Source organism: Bos indicus, chromosome 2 (genome assembly GCF_029378745.1).
Source record: "Bos indicus isolate NIAB-ARS_2022 breed Sahiwal x Tharparkar chromosome 2, NIAB-ARS_B.indTharparkar_mat_pri_1.0, whole genome shotgun sequence".
Taxonomy (NCBI): domain Eukaryota; kingdom Metazoa; phylum Chordata; class Mammalia; order Artiodactyla; family Bovidae; genus Bos; species Bos indicus.
The window spans coordinates 5,704,666-5,721,576 of NC_091761.1; the positions used below are offsets into that span (position 1 = coordinate 5,704,666).

General features: G+C 41.8%; 2 protein-coding genes across 8 annotated transcripts in view; one reads left to right on the forward strand and one right to left on the reverse strand.

The window, feature by feature from the left end:
* NEMP2 (nuclear envelope integral membrane protein 2) overlaps nt 1–16,521 on the forward strand; it is a 37,997-nt gene extending 21,476 nt beyond the window's left edge. Inside the window, exons 8-11 of one of the 5 annotated variants that reach the window (XM_070802154.1) lie at nt 1,859–2,035; nt 2,736–9,783; nt 11,134–11,268; nt 14,690–16,521. In XM_070802154.1, coding sequence (XP_070658255.1) covers nt 1,859–2,035; nt 2,736–2,877 — 319 coding nt within the window. In that variant the 3' untranslated portion in view covers nt 2,878–9,783; nt 11,134–11,268; nt 14,690–16,521. Of the gene's footprint in view, nt 1–1,858; nt 2,036–2,735; nt 9,784–11,133; nt 11,770–12,924; nt 14,015–14,689 lie in introns of those variants that run through there. The other 4 variants (XM_070802153.1, XM_019969397.2, XM_019969410.2 and 1 more) reach the window with 4 other exon arrangements.
* Nucleotides 10,735–16,911, reverse strand: part of MFSD6 (major facilitator superfamily domain containing 6) — an 89,177-nt gene continuing 83,000 nt past the window's right edge. For 2 of the 3 annotated variants that reach the window (XM_070802151.1, XM_070802150.1), the window contains 3 exons: nt 16,422–16,520; nt 14,763–15,043; nt 10,735–12,861 (listed from right to left, as the gene is read on the reverse strand). In XM_070802151.1, coding sequence (XP_070658252.1) covers nt 12,658–12,861; nt 14,763–15,043; nt 16,422–16,520 — 584 coding nt within the window. In that variant the 3' untranslated portion in view covers nt 10,735–12,657. Of the gene's footprint in view, nt 12,862–13,010; nt 13,036–14,762; nt 15,044–16,421; nt 16,521–16,911 lie in introns of all 3 variants that reach the window. The other variant, XM_070802152.1, reaches the window with a different exon arrangement.

A 16,911-nucleotide genomic window follows, 5' to 3' on the forward strand; every position in this document is an offset into this window, starting at 1 on the left:
TATGTATCTGCTGATTCCACGGGGGGGTGATGTCACAGGGTTAAAGAGGCACCAGAGGCAGGGCAGGGCCTCTCTGCAGAGGATGCTGGCAAGGCTGCTGCCAACTGCTGCTCTCTGCCCTGTCTCAGAGGCAGACGCTGACTGGGGCTCTTGGAGATGCCTCTGCCAGGAGGGGACTGGCCACTGCACACCCTTTAGGCCTCTCGTCCCTTGTCTGGCTTGTGGCCTGAGGAACCCAGGAGAATTCCTTCCACTTTCCTTGTCAACATCCACTACCCTGCCAAGAGCCGAGTGTGTTCTCTTATCTGCACAGTGATCCTCTTATGCATTTGCTGTGCATTCTGTTTAACACAGACCTAACGATCCAAATGGACTGTAACTTTGTCAACTTTTCATATTGCTGGTGAGTGATTATGTGAAGGATTAGGAAATAAAATAGGAACTCATAGGGTAAACAATAAGCCAAAGAAATAATACTTTGATCATACAGTACTTTGTAGTTTACAAAGAGCTGTTTGAATACATTTTGATAATATATGGTGTTACTATTTTGTCTCTGTCGAACACTTACTGTGCTAAGCATTTGACACAAAGTAATGGTTTTCATCTGTCCAGTGACCTCCTGAGGTAGACGGATGTTGCTTTCACTTTTCTTCCGTGTGAGCAAAGTGAGGCTCAGAACTGTGAAGGAGCTGCCCAGCTCACACAGTGGGTAAACCTCACAGCTCAAAGCATGCCCCTTCTTGTGCTCCAAGCCCGGGCGTTTTCTTCCATGGAGACCAGGCTAGGTGTTCAGTGCTCAGAATAGGAGGAGGAAATAATGTCAGTGGTTCCCTAATCCAGTTTATCAACCAGCAGACGAGCTGTAAAAGTTTACAGATGTTCAGGCCCCAAACCTCAAGGAAGCAAACATACGTTAAAACACCTCCTGGTGATTTTGTTGCTCATTTGTATTTGGGAATCTTTGGTTAAATTTTAAACCACCTAAAACATTTTTTTAAAACTCACTGATAAATATATGTGTTAAAACCTCTTCATCATTAAGCATTCCTTATGAGATTCTTCTAGGACTGTTTTGGTTGGAAAAAAAGTTCCATTTGTGAGCCCTTCCATATGTAGCAAAAGAATAATGATTTTAATATTATGAATTACTGTGTGTACAGGACCCTTGTACTCGGGGGAAGTGTATTTACTTCCTCTGAGGTTAGTCAGTGTCTGCACCACTAGGTGGAGGCCATACCCCGCACATCTTCCCAGCTTCTCTGTTGAGACTCAGTGGCAAGTGATTCTGCTGGGTCTCCATAAAAGGTCATCTCAAAGGTTTGCTGCTGTTGGTGCCCAAGAAAATCAGCAGGGCAGGCAAAAAGAAGCCAGGTTTTTAATTGCCTGATTTGAAAGCACCGAGGAAGAAAAATACAATTATGTCTCTATCAGAAATTGATGCTCAGGACTTCTTGGTGATCCAGTTGGCTAAGGCTTTACACTTCCAATGCAGGAGGCCCAGGCTCAGTCCCTGGTTGGGGAACTAGATCCCACGTGCCACAACTAAGTCTGCATGCCACAGCTAAAGATCCCATGGGCCGCAGTGAAGATGCCTCAGCCCAAAAAAGAGAAAAAGTATCCTCGGTGCCTTAGGACATTATTTAAGCTGGTCCAGGAAGAGGGGGAGTGTGCAGTTAGGCCCAAATTACACGTTCTATAAACTTCAATTGGGATAACAAGAGAAATAAGTATAGTATGATATAGAGGAAGTTAAGAATTATTACTTTCTAAGACATGTATTTTTATAAATCTTAAGAGTTGAATTGAGCAACGAGATATGGCCAGGAATCTAGCAACCAAATGCTGCCTGTTTTAGGAAAATGAAGAAATGGTTTACATCAGAGAAGCCGGCGGTGAAGTTTCTTACTGAAGATGAGTACAGGGAACAAGCTGATGCCGCCACAACCTGCGCCCTGGAGGAGCTCCGCCAGGCCTGCCGCAGCCCCGGCTTCCCGTCCTGGCTGGCGGTCTCCAGGCTCCAGGAGCCGAAAAAGTAAGCCTTGCCCCGCTGCCCACACCACAGCTGGGTTGGCGTTACCCCGGAAATAACATGGCAGTTTGGACCAGGTACTTAAGGCTAGAAACACAGCTTCCCGGGTAACATGACATGGAAGCTATCGAGCTTCTTTTGCTTCAGTGCTCTGCATTGCACCGTAGAACTGCCAGGGTCGGAGTAAATGTTGATCTGATGTATTATATAGGGAAGGCCATAAAGACCACTCATAGGAGAAGGGAGACAGAATGGGATGCGTCATCTGCTTCTCATGCTTTAGGGCTGGAAACTCATTTATAAAGTTCACCAAGAAAGAAAGCTCTGCCCCAGCCTCTTTTCTTTACTGTTTTTCCTTCTTCATTGCTTTATCCAAACAGCAGCGCTCTCAAATTAAAAATCGAAGGGGGAAAGACACTAAAATAGTAAATAATACATTTAATAAGAGAGAAAAGGAATTAGAAAACTGGAGTGGGTCTGTTTCGCAGCACCTGGGCTTCCAAGTCTGCCTGCTTCCTGATCCTTTCCTGAACGTCTGGAGGAGCACACAGCCATTCCTGTTCTCACACCCACTGTGCAAATGCCATCCTGTACTGATGCAAAGCCAAATTTCATTAAGGGGGATAAGTAGCCAGGGAACATGTTATCTTCCAAATAAAGCTTTCTGTGATAACATTAACTTTATTTTTAAAACAAATACTAGGTTTGCAGACTTCGTTCTGGGAGGAAGCCACTTGTCGCCTGAAGAAGTGAGGCTCCATGAAGAACAGTATGGCCTTGGGGGTGCCTTCTTGGAAGAGCAGCTCTTTCACCTGAGGACTCCTGACAGTCTGCCTGCACAGTGACTTCATCCTGGACAAGGAAGTGGGCATGGGCGGGCGGGCAGAACTGTCCAAGGAACAGTGGCCAAAGCGCTCGCCACAGAGAAACATCAAACCATACCGGAAAGGAAAGCTAAACTTCATTGAAGATAACTGATCCTTCTTGGTCAGTTCTGTGTGTTGTCCTGTAGGCGGCCACTGAGATTGTGTGACGATCATTATCACTTTCCTTGAATGAAGACTCTCGTTAGGAACAAGGGAATCGTGTTGATCTTCAAAGGTCTAGTTAATGTGAATAAGTTCCTTGTCAACTCCAGGTCATTAAAGCCTCTCTTAAACCTCAGAACCTGCAACAAAGTAGTGCACTGCTCTTCCTGCCTGTTATCAGTGTCAGGGCTGGAAGAGACCTGGGATATGCTGGACCAGTGTTTTCCAAAGTGTAGTCCATAGGATGCTGCAGTGTTAGCAGGTAAGGGATCCTGAGGTCAACCAGGATGGGTGCTGCAGGACTTCTCGGAGCCTTCAGTAATGCTAATGCGTGTTGCGTGAACCTCCTGAAGAGGGGAAATGGTGTGTAGCAGTCTCTGACTTAATTTGAAAACAGAACCCTTCTTTATGAGATTAATATTCCTTGGACAGAATGTTTAGAAAATGCTGATGGTGAAGGAATGGAGACTTGGAAAGTTAAATAACTTATCCAAGACCACAGAGATTTTTAGAGGCAGCCCTGGGACTAGAACTCCAGCCCTACTGCTTCCTATGATTCAGGTAGAAGAGACTTTTAGAAGCAAGCTGAGGGGCCATCTCTCCACAGCCTTGAGTCTTACAGTATTGGTGACGTATTTTTTTACTTTTTAATAATACCCAAGTAACTGATACCTTCAGTAAAGAGAAACATTTCCTAAGGTTATATTTTAAAGTTTTGACAAGACTTTTATAGACATATATTTAAGATTAGAAGTTAGAATTACTTTTCTAGATCTTTGTGTGTGCGTTGAAATTGTTGAACTACTTTTTGTATTTCTTTGTATGTTGAAATTTAACCTCAAGTTTACTGGCCTGTTTTTTAAAATTGCGTAATTATATATAACAATTTCCTACAAAACAGATTTGTGTTCTTCCTTATAGAGAACAGATCTTTCTTTTTCTTGATCCATGATGTTAATTCTGGAATGAAGTGAGAGACTGATGGTGAGCTTTGACCCTGAGGAAAAGAGGCCAAAACCTAGGTGTGAGGAAAGATCTGAATATGGCACAGCAACCCAGGGGTTAAGATGTTGTTGAATTGATTCTTTTTAAGAATCAAACATGGACTCTTCTGCTATGGGGGGTGGCCTTGAGTAGCAGCATAAAGGACAAGACATCTCCCGTCTCTCGTCTGCATTGAGTAAAGGGGTTCTGCCCTCCTCAGGTGGTTGGCACGGGCTCTGTGCCTCATGCCACCGTGGGCGTGTAGCTGGGGAGCACAAGGGAACCTTCGTTGTGTTCCTGCTTCCACAGGCTGCCTCGTAAAAGCTCACCGTTGCTAGCAAATTGGACTGTTGGACACCAGCATATGTGGGTGAGAGGTAGTGTAGGTGGCCATGTTTAAATAATCGTATCATTCTATATTATTCTTTAAAGGTTTTACAACATATATCACAAAAATTGCTTTGTGAACTAGTTGTTTAGTTTGCCTGTAATACTTAGGGCTGAATTACAAGAGAGTGTCCATCTGACATTTAGGACAGTATTTGAATTCATGACTTTTTTTTTTTTAATCAAGAAATTTAAGAAATTCTAGATTTTAAGAGGTTTGGAATAGTTGATATCTAAACATGTGAAAGAGTTAAGACCCCCAGAATGGCATCAAGAAAAGACAAAGGATCTTATATTTTTTTGTATGTGATTATTACTCCAGAGTTTAGAGAAGTACAATGTTTAAATCACTTTTTTTTTGGTCCAACTGAAAGAAGGATCCTGTGCAAAAATAACATAATGGATGTAGAATTTTGAAGACTCCTGCAGTAAGACAGGTATTTTTAGCTGACCCTAAGAGCCAGATGCTTTCTGTATTTTTTTTATTTCCTCTTTTACATATTTTTAATATGTAATATTAAATATTAAAAATATTTTAAATAACTTATTGAGATATAATTTATATACACATCTATTTAGAGTGTACAGTTCATGATTCTTAATATATTCAGAGTTGTACAACCATTGCCATAATCAATTTTAGAACATTTCTGTCACTCTGAAAAAAACCACTGTGCCCGTCAGCAGTCACTCACTGCTTGGCCCCAGTCTTCTTTCCCGGAGCCACAGCACCTAGCAGTCTCCTCTCCACCTCTCTGTATGTGCATATTCTGAACATTTCATATCAGTGCATGCATGCTGCTCTGCAGCTTCAGTCAATAGCCTCATACAATTTGTAGCCTTTGGTTTCTGGCATTTTTCATTTAGTATAATATTTTTTTTTAACTTATTTATTTTTTAATTGAAGGATAATTGCTTTACGGAATTTTGTTGTTTTCTGTCAAACCTCAACATGAATCAGCCATAGGTATACATATATCCCCTCCCTTTTGAACCTCCCTCCCATCTGCCACCCCATGCCTCCCCTCTAGGTTGGTACAGAGCCCCTGTTTGAGTTTCCTGAGCCATACAGCACATTCCCGTTGGCTATCTATTTGACATATGGTAATGTAAGTTTCCATGTTACTCTCTCCATACATCTCACCCTCTCCTCCCCTCTCCCCATGTCCGTAAGTATTCTCTGTGTCTGTTTCTCCATTGCTGCCCATTCTTCGGTACCATTTTTCTAGATTCCATATATATGCGTCAGAATACGATGTTTATCTAGCTCTTCCTGGCTTACCTCACTCTGTATAATAGGTTCTAGGTTCATCCACGTCATTAGAACAGACTCAAATGCATTCCTTTTTATGGCTGAGTAATGTTCCATTGTGTATATGTACCACAACTTCTGTATCCATTTATCTGTCAGTGGGCATCTAGGTCGCTTCCATGTTCTAGCTATTGTAAATAGAGCTGGAGTGAACAATGGGATACCTGTGTCTTTTTCAATTTTTATTTCCTCAGGGTATATGCTTAGGAGTGGGATTGCTAGGTCATATGGGTGGTTTTATTCTTGTTTTTTAAGGAATCTCCATACCATCTTCCATAGTGGCTTGTACCAATTTACATTCAACAGTGCAAGAGTGTTCCCTTTTCTCCACATCCTCTCCAGCATTTATTGTTTGTGGACTTTTGGGCGATGGCCATTCTGACTGGTGTGAGGTGATATCTCATTGTAGTTTTGATTTGCATTTCTCTAGTAATGAGCGATGTTGAGCATCTTTTCATGTGTTTGCTAGCCATCTGTATGTCTTCTTTGAAGAAACGTCTATTTAAATATTTTCCCCACGTTTTGATTGGGTTGTTTTGTTTTTCTGGTATTGAGTTGTACGAGCTGCTTGTATATTTTGGAAATTAATCCTTTGTCAGTTGTTTCATTTGCTATTGTTTTCTCCCATTCTGAGGATTGTCTTTTCACCTTGCTTATAGTTTCCTTTGCTGTGCAAACGCTTTTAAGTTTAATCAGGCCCAACTTGTTTACTTTTGTTTTTATTTCCATTACTCTAGGAAGTAATGAGGATCTTGCTTTGATTTATGTCATCGAGCATTCTGCCTGTGTTTTCCTCTAAGAGTTTTATAGTTTCTGGTCTTACATTTAGGTCTTTAATCCATTTTGAGTTTATCTTTGTGTATGGTGTTAGGAAGTGTTCTAATTTCATTCTTTTACATGTAGCTGTCCAGTTTTCCCAGCACCATTTATTGAAGAGGCTGTCTTTGCCCCACTGTATATATTCTTGCCTCCTTTGTCAAAAATAAGGTACCCATAGGTGCATGGGTTCATTTCTGGGTTTTCTACCTTGTTCTATTGGTCTATATTTCTGTTTTTATGCCAGTCCCATACTGTAGCTTTGTAATATAATCTGAAGTCAGGAAGGTTGATTCCTCCAGCTCCATTCTTCTTTCTCAAGGCTGCTTTGGCTATTTGGGGTCTTTTGTTTCCATATGAATTGTGAAATTTTTTGTTCTAGGTCTGTGAAAAATGTCATTGGTAATTTGATAGGGATCACATTGAATCTGTAGATTGCATTTGGTAGTGTAGTCATTTTCACAATATTGATTCTTCCTACCTAGGAACATGGAATAGCTCTTCATCTGTTTATGTTGTCTATGATTTCTTTCATCAGTGTCTTATAATTTTCTGTGTACAGTTCTTTTGTCTCCTTAGGTAAGTTTATTCCCAGATATTTCTTTTTGTTGCAGTGGTAAATGGGGTTGATTCCTTAATTGCTCTTTCTGATTTTTCATTGTTAGTATGTAGAATGCAAGTGATTTCTATGTATTGATTTTGTATGCTGCAACTTTGCTAAATTCACTGATTAGTAATTTTCTGATACTATTTTTAGGGTTTTCTATGTGCAGTATTGTGCCATCTGCAAACAGTGAGAGTTTTACTTCTTTTCTGATCTGGATTCCTTTTATTTATTTTTCTTCTCTGATTGCTGTAGCTAGGACTTCCAGAACTATGTTGAATAACAGTGGTGAAAGTGGACACTCCTGATCTTAGGGGGAATGCTTTCAGTTTTTCACCATTGAGACTCATGTTTGCTGTAGGCTTATATATGGCCTTTATTCTGTTGAGGTAAGTTCCTTCTGTGCCCATTTTTTGAAGAGTTTTAATCATAAATGGGTACTGAATTTTGTCAAAGGTTTTTCCTGCATCTATTGAGGTTATCATATGGTTTTAATCTATCAGTTTGTTAATATGGTGTATCACATTGATTGATTTGTGTTTATTGAAGAATCCTTGCATTGCTGGAATAATCCCAACTTGATCATGGTGTATTAGCTTTTTGATGTGTTGCTGAATTCTGTTTGCTAAAATTTTGTTGAGGATTTTTGCATCTATGTTCATCAGTGATATTGGCCTGTAGTTCTTTTTTTGTGTTGTCTTTGTCTGGTTTTGGTATCAGGGTAATGGTGGCCTTACAGAATGAATTTGAGAGTGTTCCTTTGTCTTTGATTTTTTTGAAATCTTTTTTGAGAAGGATAGGTATAAATTCCTCTTTATATGTTTGGTAGAATTCCCCAATGAAGCCATCTGGTCCTGGAGTTTGGTTTGCAGGGAGTTTTATTATTTCAGATTCTATCTTTTCTAGTGATCGATCTGTTCAAATTGCTTGTTTTTTCTTGACTCAGTCTTGGCAGGCTGTATGTTTCTAGAAATTTGTTTCTTCTAGGTTGCCCAGTTTGTTGGCATATAACATTACTTGTCATTTATCCCCCCATCCTCTTCAACTTATGTTTTGATTAATTTTATCCTTTAATATCTCTGATCACTTAATGTTTACAGTTCATGTTGGAACTTATTAGAATAAGTTCCAATGGAACTAATAATGGAATGCCTTATTAGACAGCTTACTGGGTATAGGTAAGCATGTAACATAGTACTAGAGTACTATATCTATAGTACTATAGATAGATAATACTAATCTGTGGTACTATAGATTATGCATGCATAATCCAGCATGCAGTGGATTCAAATGTCACAAAATACTCAGAGCTGGAACTTGATTGGAGAAATGAGACAGCATTTGTGTCTGTCTGCCACACAAGAATGCTGGCAGTATTATGGAGTGCGTACTGTGTGTAAGGCATGTCATTTAGACATCAGAAGTAAGGCCGATGCTTGATGACCTTGACTTTACAGAGGAGGTCCCTGATGCCACACAGGTTACTTCCAGGTGTAAGTCCCCACTGGCAGCAGCGAGACGCACATCCACACGGTGGGGCTCCATGGCCAGCACTCTAGAGGTCCTTGGGTTGCCGTCAGAAAGTGGGGACCTCCCTGGAGCCACAGTGGGGTAAGTGGTCCTGCATTCACACCTGAAGGAGATGGGAGCTGAGTGAGAATAAGGTACTCACCTGGTCTGGCTCATATCTTCCCCCTCTGGACATCACCAAGTTTCTGGCTTACTGGTTTAAAGTCTTACTTTAAATCACAGTTTGTCCTTGCGTAAGGTAAGTCGCTTTGTGATTTGAGAGCCCACTTCCCCTTCCCCCTTTATTCTCTGTCTGTCCAGACACCAGCCTTTCTCCAGTCTGCCTGGTGATTTGGGATTCTTGAGCCAGGGGTTCACAGGACTGCTCTGGGGCTTCAGAAGTAGCTTTCTCCATTTCTCGCACCCAGGAACAGAAGAATTTCTGAAGAGAAAACCATCTTTTGCTTCCCTACATTCAGCTCTGTCACAACCTAAGAGTCGATGTGGAGTTAGGCAGTGATTCTAGGTTAGTCACTCACAGGAAGCCACACCCATTGTTACGGGGCGCTTGTTGTGTGCTGATAACCTTGTCATTTTGTCCTTAAAACCACATGAGGTGGTGTAACGTAATGCCTCTTCACAAAATAATGTTAATTTTAGGGTCCAGCCTTTCACAGTGAAGATGAGAAAACTAAGACCCAGAGATCTGCCAAAGGTGGTTTCTTCCTCTGTTTCTGCATGTCCAGCATAATAGCCAGGAGCCACATGTGGCTGTTTAAACAGCAAGAGAAATTGAATTCCTCGGATGTACTAGCCACATGGCAACCACTTAAGAACTGCTTGTGGCTTATGGCTGCCACACTAGAGGGCGCTCTTCTACAAGGCTGTCGCCTCAGGACATGGAGCAGTGGATGTGTCAGCTGGCCCTTCCTGACTCCATGGCATTGGTCTTCAGAATCCCCGCTGACCTCCAAGTTTTCTCTGCAGGTTGCCAAACCTTCCAAGTTACCCCCAGGGTGGCACTCACGACTAACAGCTGGAGTTTGAAGGTGCTGGACTTCCACGTATCTGGAATATCTAAGGATCCTAAATGGAGCTACAACCGTGCCCTGTGAGTACCAGGCACGTGAGGGGGGGATTCAGAATGACCAGGGCTTTTCTTCAGGCTCATTTTACCACAACAGAAGCAGGGAAGGCCTCCCCGCCTCCTGGGGTCAGGGAAAGTCCTGGGTGGACATTAGGTGGGTTTGAGTTTTGAATCCTGGCTTTGTGACCTGGGCCCCATAACATAAGCTGAGTTAGCTGCAGAATCCTCATACTTAACGTGGGGACAGTGATACGTATCACAGCGGGTGGTTGTAAGGCAGAAGAACAAGGTCATCAGCACACTGCAAGCACCCGGTAACAACGGGTGTGGCTTCCTGTGAGTAACTAACCTCCCAGAATCGCTGCCTAACTCCAGATCCACTGCAAGGAATACTGCTTAAATAATGGTCCCAGCGCCATGGCAGCCTCCACCCTGGCAGTTTTGGAGGAACTGCCATCAGAGGGAAGCACTTCAACAGCATTCTGCTTCCTGTGGCCCATGACAAGATGAATAAGCCAGTAAGGCTGTGATCTTCCTGTGAATTCCTTATACTTTTCATGAGGTTTTTTTGGTAGGTGGAGGTATGTGTGTTAGGGTCATCTGTTATCTACTGAAGGCTCTGAGCAATAGTTTACTAATTCGCAACTAACCTCTTCAGATACCACATGCGCTCAGCGCTTTGCCTGATTTACTTTTTCTACAATTAAGGGAAAAATATGAAACAGGTCATTAAGGCACTGATTGCCAGCCTGGGCTTTGTGACTTCCCTAGGTATTTCCAGGGGTTCTCAAAAGGGATTATAAAATTATCAAATCAAAATTTAATTTGCACTCTATTTTTTAATGGCACTTTAAGGACAGAAGTCACAAAGTCTACAAACCCATGAAGGTGTCTGTTCTGAAAGGTTGGAAATTACTGCATTGTTGAATCAGCTCTCACAGTAAATGTCTCATAATAAAGGTCTGTAGATTGATCTCATTCATTACAGAGCAAGGGACTTTTATTTGTTTGGTCACATCATTATCATTTAGGAAATATTTAAAAATGGTTAGGTTTATTTGAACATGTCAACTGTGCATTTCCAAAACAGCAGGCTTTTCAGAGGAATAAATCAGAACTGTAAACACAAGACACAGTAGAAGTTTTTTGACTTCCTACAGTCAGTTTCACAAATCCACATACTGTATATTCATAGGTGAGGTTCAGCCTGTCACCCATCTCTCTATTTCTATAATTACATAAGCATAATAAATACATCTGATTTTTAAAGGTCACTTAAAATGAGTTATGATAATTTACAGTACAGTACATTTCAGTCAAGTGCAAAAATAACTATTTGCTTAATTCTGTTCCTTCCCATTATTTTATTTTTAGGCTGTGTGCTGTGGTGAAGCTAGATATCCAAGTGTAGAGTGCCTTCTCCCAGATGCTGTTGTGGGCAGAAGTGCGGTGTCGTGAGGAAGCCCTTACTTTACAGTTGGTCCTGCCTAGTTGGGGTCAGAGAGGAAGGTGAGTTTTTCATTTTTAACTCTGTTCTTTTCTTTCCTCTCCTCTGTGCTCATCCACAGTATCGTAGACACTGTGTAACTGACCTTCCTTTAGCTGAAGCCGTGTTCCCTTGTCCACAGCCCTCCCCCAAGGCTTCCTGTAACCTCAGCGTTCATTTTTAGCAGCATGCTCTACGCAGGAGTCACCTGGCCACTGTCCTGACTGTAGCTGCAGTATCCCAGTAGTGTGCTCATACCTGAACTGTCCAGTGTCTGACCGTGTCTTCATGGGAAAGAATGTACTGATATTTGTGTCTTAGGTCATTGGAAAGTGTACTTAACTTCTTATTTCTGTCTTTCCCGTTCCTGGCTTCCTGTCACCACCTTTTCCCCTCACCAAAAACAAAACAAAAACTGAGCCATTATGTAATTTTAAAAAATTGTATCCCTCCCCAGGCACTTAAATCTTATACTGTTATTTGTAAGTAGTACTGCTTAATTAAAAGAAACCCTTAGGAATTCATTGATTTTGTGTTTGTTTTATTCCATCAGCTAATTAGAGCCCAAATCACTAGAAAGCTGTAAATAGTGATAGAGGCTATTTACAGTATCAATATATTTAGTAAACCTTTGTCTATCAAGCCACAGCATACTGAGTTGGTTGGTTTATTTCAAATATTCCTTCCTCTGGTCTTAAAGCCCATTTAAAACAGAAGGCATTTTAAAGCTCAGCTTAGCTTGCAGTGGTCAGTAACAGCTTTTGCTGCTCCAAGAATTGACTATTTTCATTATATACCATACACATATAAAAATATATTTCCTAGAGATATCCCGAGTTTCTAACGAAACTTTTTCCTTTTTTTTTTTTCTTTCGTATTAAACAAAAACATAGATGCTACCAACTTTTATCTGGTTACTTTTAAAATAAGTCTTATAATTTTTAAATGGTTCTTTTTAAAAGAAACAAAATTATAGATGTATTCTGTTTCTTCCCCGTTTGCATTAAGAACCAAATAATCAGAATAAATAATCAGAAGAGGGAACTTACATCAGCATTCACCTTGAAACACTTTCTTCCCCTCCACCCATTCAGTGTAACTGCTGGCTCCAACTCTTACTGCCCTGGCAGAGAAGTCCTGTGGTCCTTAACCTACAAACCCAGAACCGAAAGCCCTCACTGACTCCGTTTTCCCCCGTGACTCCGGTGGGGCTGGGGGAGGTGGCCTGCTTCTGCCAATATGTACTGCAGCTCCTGTGTGTGTGAGTGTCTCCATGGTGATGAGTTCAGGTGTTTAGAAGCGTATGTGGTACTATGCTCCTCAAGTGAGGTGTGTCCTGGGTTCAGGCGCCTCTCCCTCCGTCCTGGCAGAGGAGCCCAGCTCCATGCAGGGTGTGAGGTGAGCGGGATGCCTCAGTGTCCCCCAGCGGCAGGCGGAGCCTGGTGGTCCTCACTGTCCTCTGCGCGCGGGTCCACACTGGGGTGAGCAGGGCTGCTCTGCGTCTGAGATGCGGCTGCTGGAGGGGATGGCTGGCTTCTAGGTGGGTCAGGGGGAGCCTCACATGGTCCAGGCTGGGCTCCACCAGCTGCAGAAGTTTTCTGATTCTCACTGGTCCCCTGGAAGGTAAAGATAGGATATGCCCCATGGTCAGTGCTAGCAAACTTTTTATATGGTTTCAGGTAAGACAGAGGCAGCATGGGGAGAGCATCCTGAAGCAGCGACTTCAGGAAACAAGTAATTGAGGAATAAGGGTGGAACGGCTTACCTTTCATCTCCTTTCCTACGTGCAACTGCCAAAGCCGCATGAAAAACATAAACACTGTAAGCAGATGTACCTTGTGGATAAAGGATACATTACTACCAAAATGCCTGTTACTCTGAGGAAAACAGTCTACATCAGCAGATGCTTCCTGGGCCACCACTGGCCATTGTGGCAAGTCGCTGGGTGAACAGCATGGAATGGAAACTCATGCCGTTTGCTGAGGCCAGAGCATTCAAGGCTGGAAGGCACCTTGTCTAACAGGGAGTGAGGAAGGCGTTCTCGGCCTTGGAGATGGGACCAGGAAAAGAAAGGTCCTGAAATGAAGAATCCTGATGTGTATTTAACTAAACAAATAAGGTGGAACATCAATGTAAAAAAAAAAAGTAAATGAGCCCCTATGTGACCAGCTGGTTTGAGGGAGTACCTATCACTCCAGAACATCACCTACACCATGTCTGTAAAATACCACATTCCTGGTTTCTGAAAATCAAAAAATATGTTTTTGTTTTTGTTTAATGGATTGCCCTCCAAACTAATACCCATCACTTCAAATAGCTAAGCACCAAAAAAAAAAAAAGTTTTATTTCTGTAATTGATTCTAAAATGTGAAAGAAAAAATCGTATGATGACTTCTTTATAAGTTATACCAGCTAGTTTTAATTAATCTTAACATACCAGAAAAAAATGTTTCATGATACTTAAGCCTCATAGGCTTCTGTGAAAATGAGGATAAGTGTCCGAAGTATGAAAACACTGCCGTTTGGGCAGAAGACCTTATTTTTTTCTCCTGCTTCACCTCCTTCATACGGTCTTCCACCCTCTTATCGTCCCTCTTGACTTGTGAGCAGAGGATTTGCATGAGTTTATCTTGATAGACCAGTAAGATCATACATGGACTAGACGTTACCAGCAAAGAATCAGATTTGGTTTAAGCTATAGAAATACTATGTTAGTTTACAAAATTGTGATAAATTAATGTATTTCAAATTAAAGAAATTATCAAAGTACTCTTTAAGTCTTTCTCCTTTATTTTTTTTCCTCCTGTGTCCTCTGAAACTGCTCTAGATATAAAACTGACGATTCATCCCATGAAAGAGAATGATTTGATTAAAAGAACACAGGGACGTTAAACTCGTTACTTTGGCTAAACGAAGTCACACTTAATCATTTTCCAAAAGTATTAATATAGCTTCAGTGACAATTACCTACAATGTTTTATCCATGCGATTCGACTCTACTCAGGAGAGACCACAACTCTAAGGATAAGAAAAACCACACTTTTTATCTTTGAGGTGAGCCCACCAGCAAATCCACACTCCACTCGGGTATCCTATAAGACGCCTACAGTGGCTCAGAGTACTAACTAATTCATCAGATATTTATTGACATACTACTATATAGAAAGTCCCCACTAGGATTTTTAAATTAGAGATTAATATATATATAATCCACCAAGGCAAGAACCATATATCCACACAGTAACTAGTGTCCATCAACACAGACATTTTAAAGAAATATAGAAAATCAGAATGAACTTCTTTCAAGAAGTACTGTCTTCTCTGGAGGCCTTTCTGAACTGTGTAAGGCAGAGTTTTCCCTATGAGACCTTGTATACACCTCTGTAACACACTTGTCACGAAAGTACTGAAATTACCTGTCTGCATGTTTATTTCCCCCGTCAGACCTCCCAGAAGTTTCGCTGAACGAACATCTGGAACAACCAGGCCCGTGTAAGGTGGGGCAGAGGACCTTTACCTGGAGAGGCTGTATCTCAGAAGCACGGCTGTCCCTCGTGAGCTGCATCAACTCTTTGATCTGGTAGAGTGCGTAGGCAAAGGTCACCCAGGGAGAGGAACTGACCCCCCAGGCTGGCTTGTTCACATCCTCCTGTTCTTCCTGGTGCTTGGTTTTCTTGGGGGGAAGTCTGGGCTCAGTGCGTGGCATAACATCTTCTGTCTGTTGTTGGACCAAGTCGATGGTTGCTATGGGAACAGGGCTAGAAGGAACAGGAATCCTTTCTGCCAACATCGTCTTGTCTGGAGAGAAAATCGTGTTTAAATCATTTGTCAATTTTCTGCATATTTAAACAGATGCATGTAAGTATATATAAACAGTAAAAAATAAACAGACAACCTTGATAAGCCCATTCTAGTGTGCTTGGGAATGTCAGCAAGTTGCAGTGCAGCAAGGGAGGCTTCTCTACCTGGTGGAGATTACTGAGCAAATGAATGTGATGTCTGCCTTCCAGGTCTTACAGAGCCTAACAGACATGAACATATTTTTGAAACGTATTGTTAATGTATCAGTATATCATATTTGTGGGGCATAGGTTATAGCTTCAGCCCACTTAAAGTAACTGAAATTGTAAAGATAAGCATCAAAATGGGAAAATCACATGACAGATGCTTTTATCAGACTTCTACTGAAGACATGGACCAAGCTATGTAAGAGATATGATGTGGTTAGGATTATGGTAGAACAAGACTGAGAAAAGTCAGCATTGGTCTTTCTGACTGAGTAACTTGTTGGCATTAAAATTTGTCTCTGGGGTTTCTGTAACAAGTTAGTTTTTCTCTTAATAGAAGCACTTTGAGTACTTGAGGCAAATGCTCCTCAAAGGACAAGACACCATAGAAGATGAGCCTGTTTCAGGACTCAGGAGCTGAGAAAGAATATTTGTTTTAATGGTTGGCCTTCTTCATTCAAAAACAAATTAAAAAGTTCACCGCCCAAATAAGTTGAAAACTTGTTTTCATCCACATATTATATTGGATATAACCTTAGTGTATAGTAATTTTAATGAAGTCCATATCTAATCTGCCTGCAATGCAGGAGACCTTGGTTCAATCCCTGGGTTGGGAAGATCCCCTGGAGAAGGGAATGGCAACCCACTCTAGGACTCTTGCCTGGAGAATCCCATGGACCAAGGAGCCTGGTGGGCCACAGTCCATGGGGTCACAAAGAGTCGGACACGACTAAGCAGCTACCATTTTCACTCTCATGCCTAATTAAGGGAAGACTTCAAATTAACGTTTAGGCTTTTTTTTTTTTTCAGATGAAGTTAAGGCACAGAGATGAATACCACTTCCTGTCCCTAATAGTAAAATGACTGTACAGTCCTTTATGTATTTAAAATTTAAATCTCTTTAGAATACCAGAGAAATTTAAAACCAATACTTTCCCCAGTACCTTGTACCATAAGACAAAACAAAAGGAAGAAAACCCCGTTTTATTTAAACAACCAGTATTCTTTTCAACACAGCAAGTGGCATCTCTCCAGCCGTGGTGCACACGAGCTCAGAGCCATGCAGGTCTGTGGCACATTGTTACCACCTCTGGGTTTCTCAGGGGTATGTGCAGAACTCCCCTTGGCTTCAGCCTTTAGAACCATTAAGGATCAATGAACACGTCTACCTTCTTCCTCATCTGGTACTGCCAGCCACTGGATCAGGGCAAAGAGCAGGAGGATCACCAGGCAGGCCATGCCAATTCCCCGGAAGGTTGCAGCAGCCCCTGTGAAAACAAGTGGTGCTCTAGAGAGTAGTTCCTGGAAAGGCGGGTAGCCCTCACCCAGGCCTGTAGATGTTCTAAAGCGGACAAAGGCAGCAGAGCAGAGAATGGCAAGTGGCCGTTAGCTTCATACCGAAGGAAAAACAAGTCTGGGTAGTTGTCAAGAGACCCAAGAGCTGGTATTGCATATCTGTCATTGATCAGACTGCATTTATAAAATAAAGGGACTGTCTCTGAGTGCCTTTTTAAAATGCAGTGGGCTCTCTTCTTCATAAAGCCCATCTACCTGTTATAAACAGTCCTATTAATCTGTAGTTAAAACAGCCAAGCTCAATAGGTGCTATAAATTCAGACATCTCTGAGCCCACCTTCTATAGATGACTGAGTAGTCCAA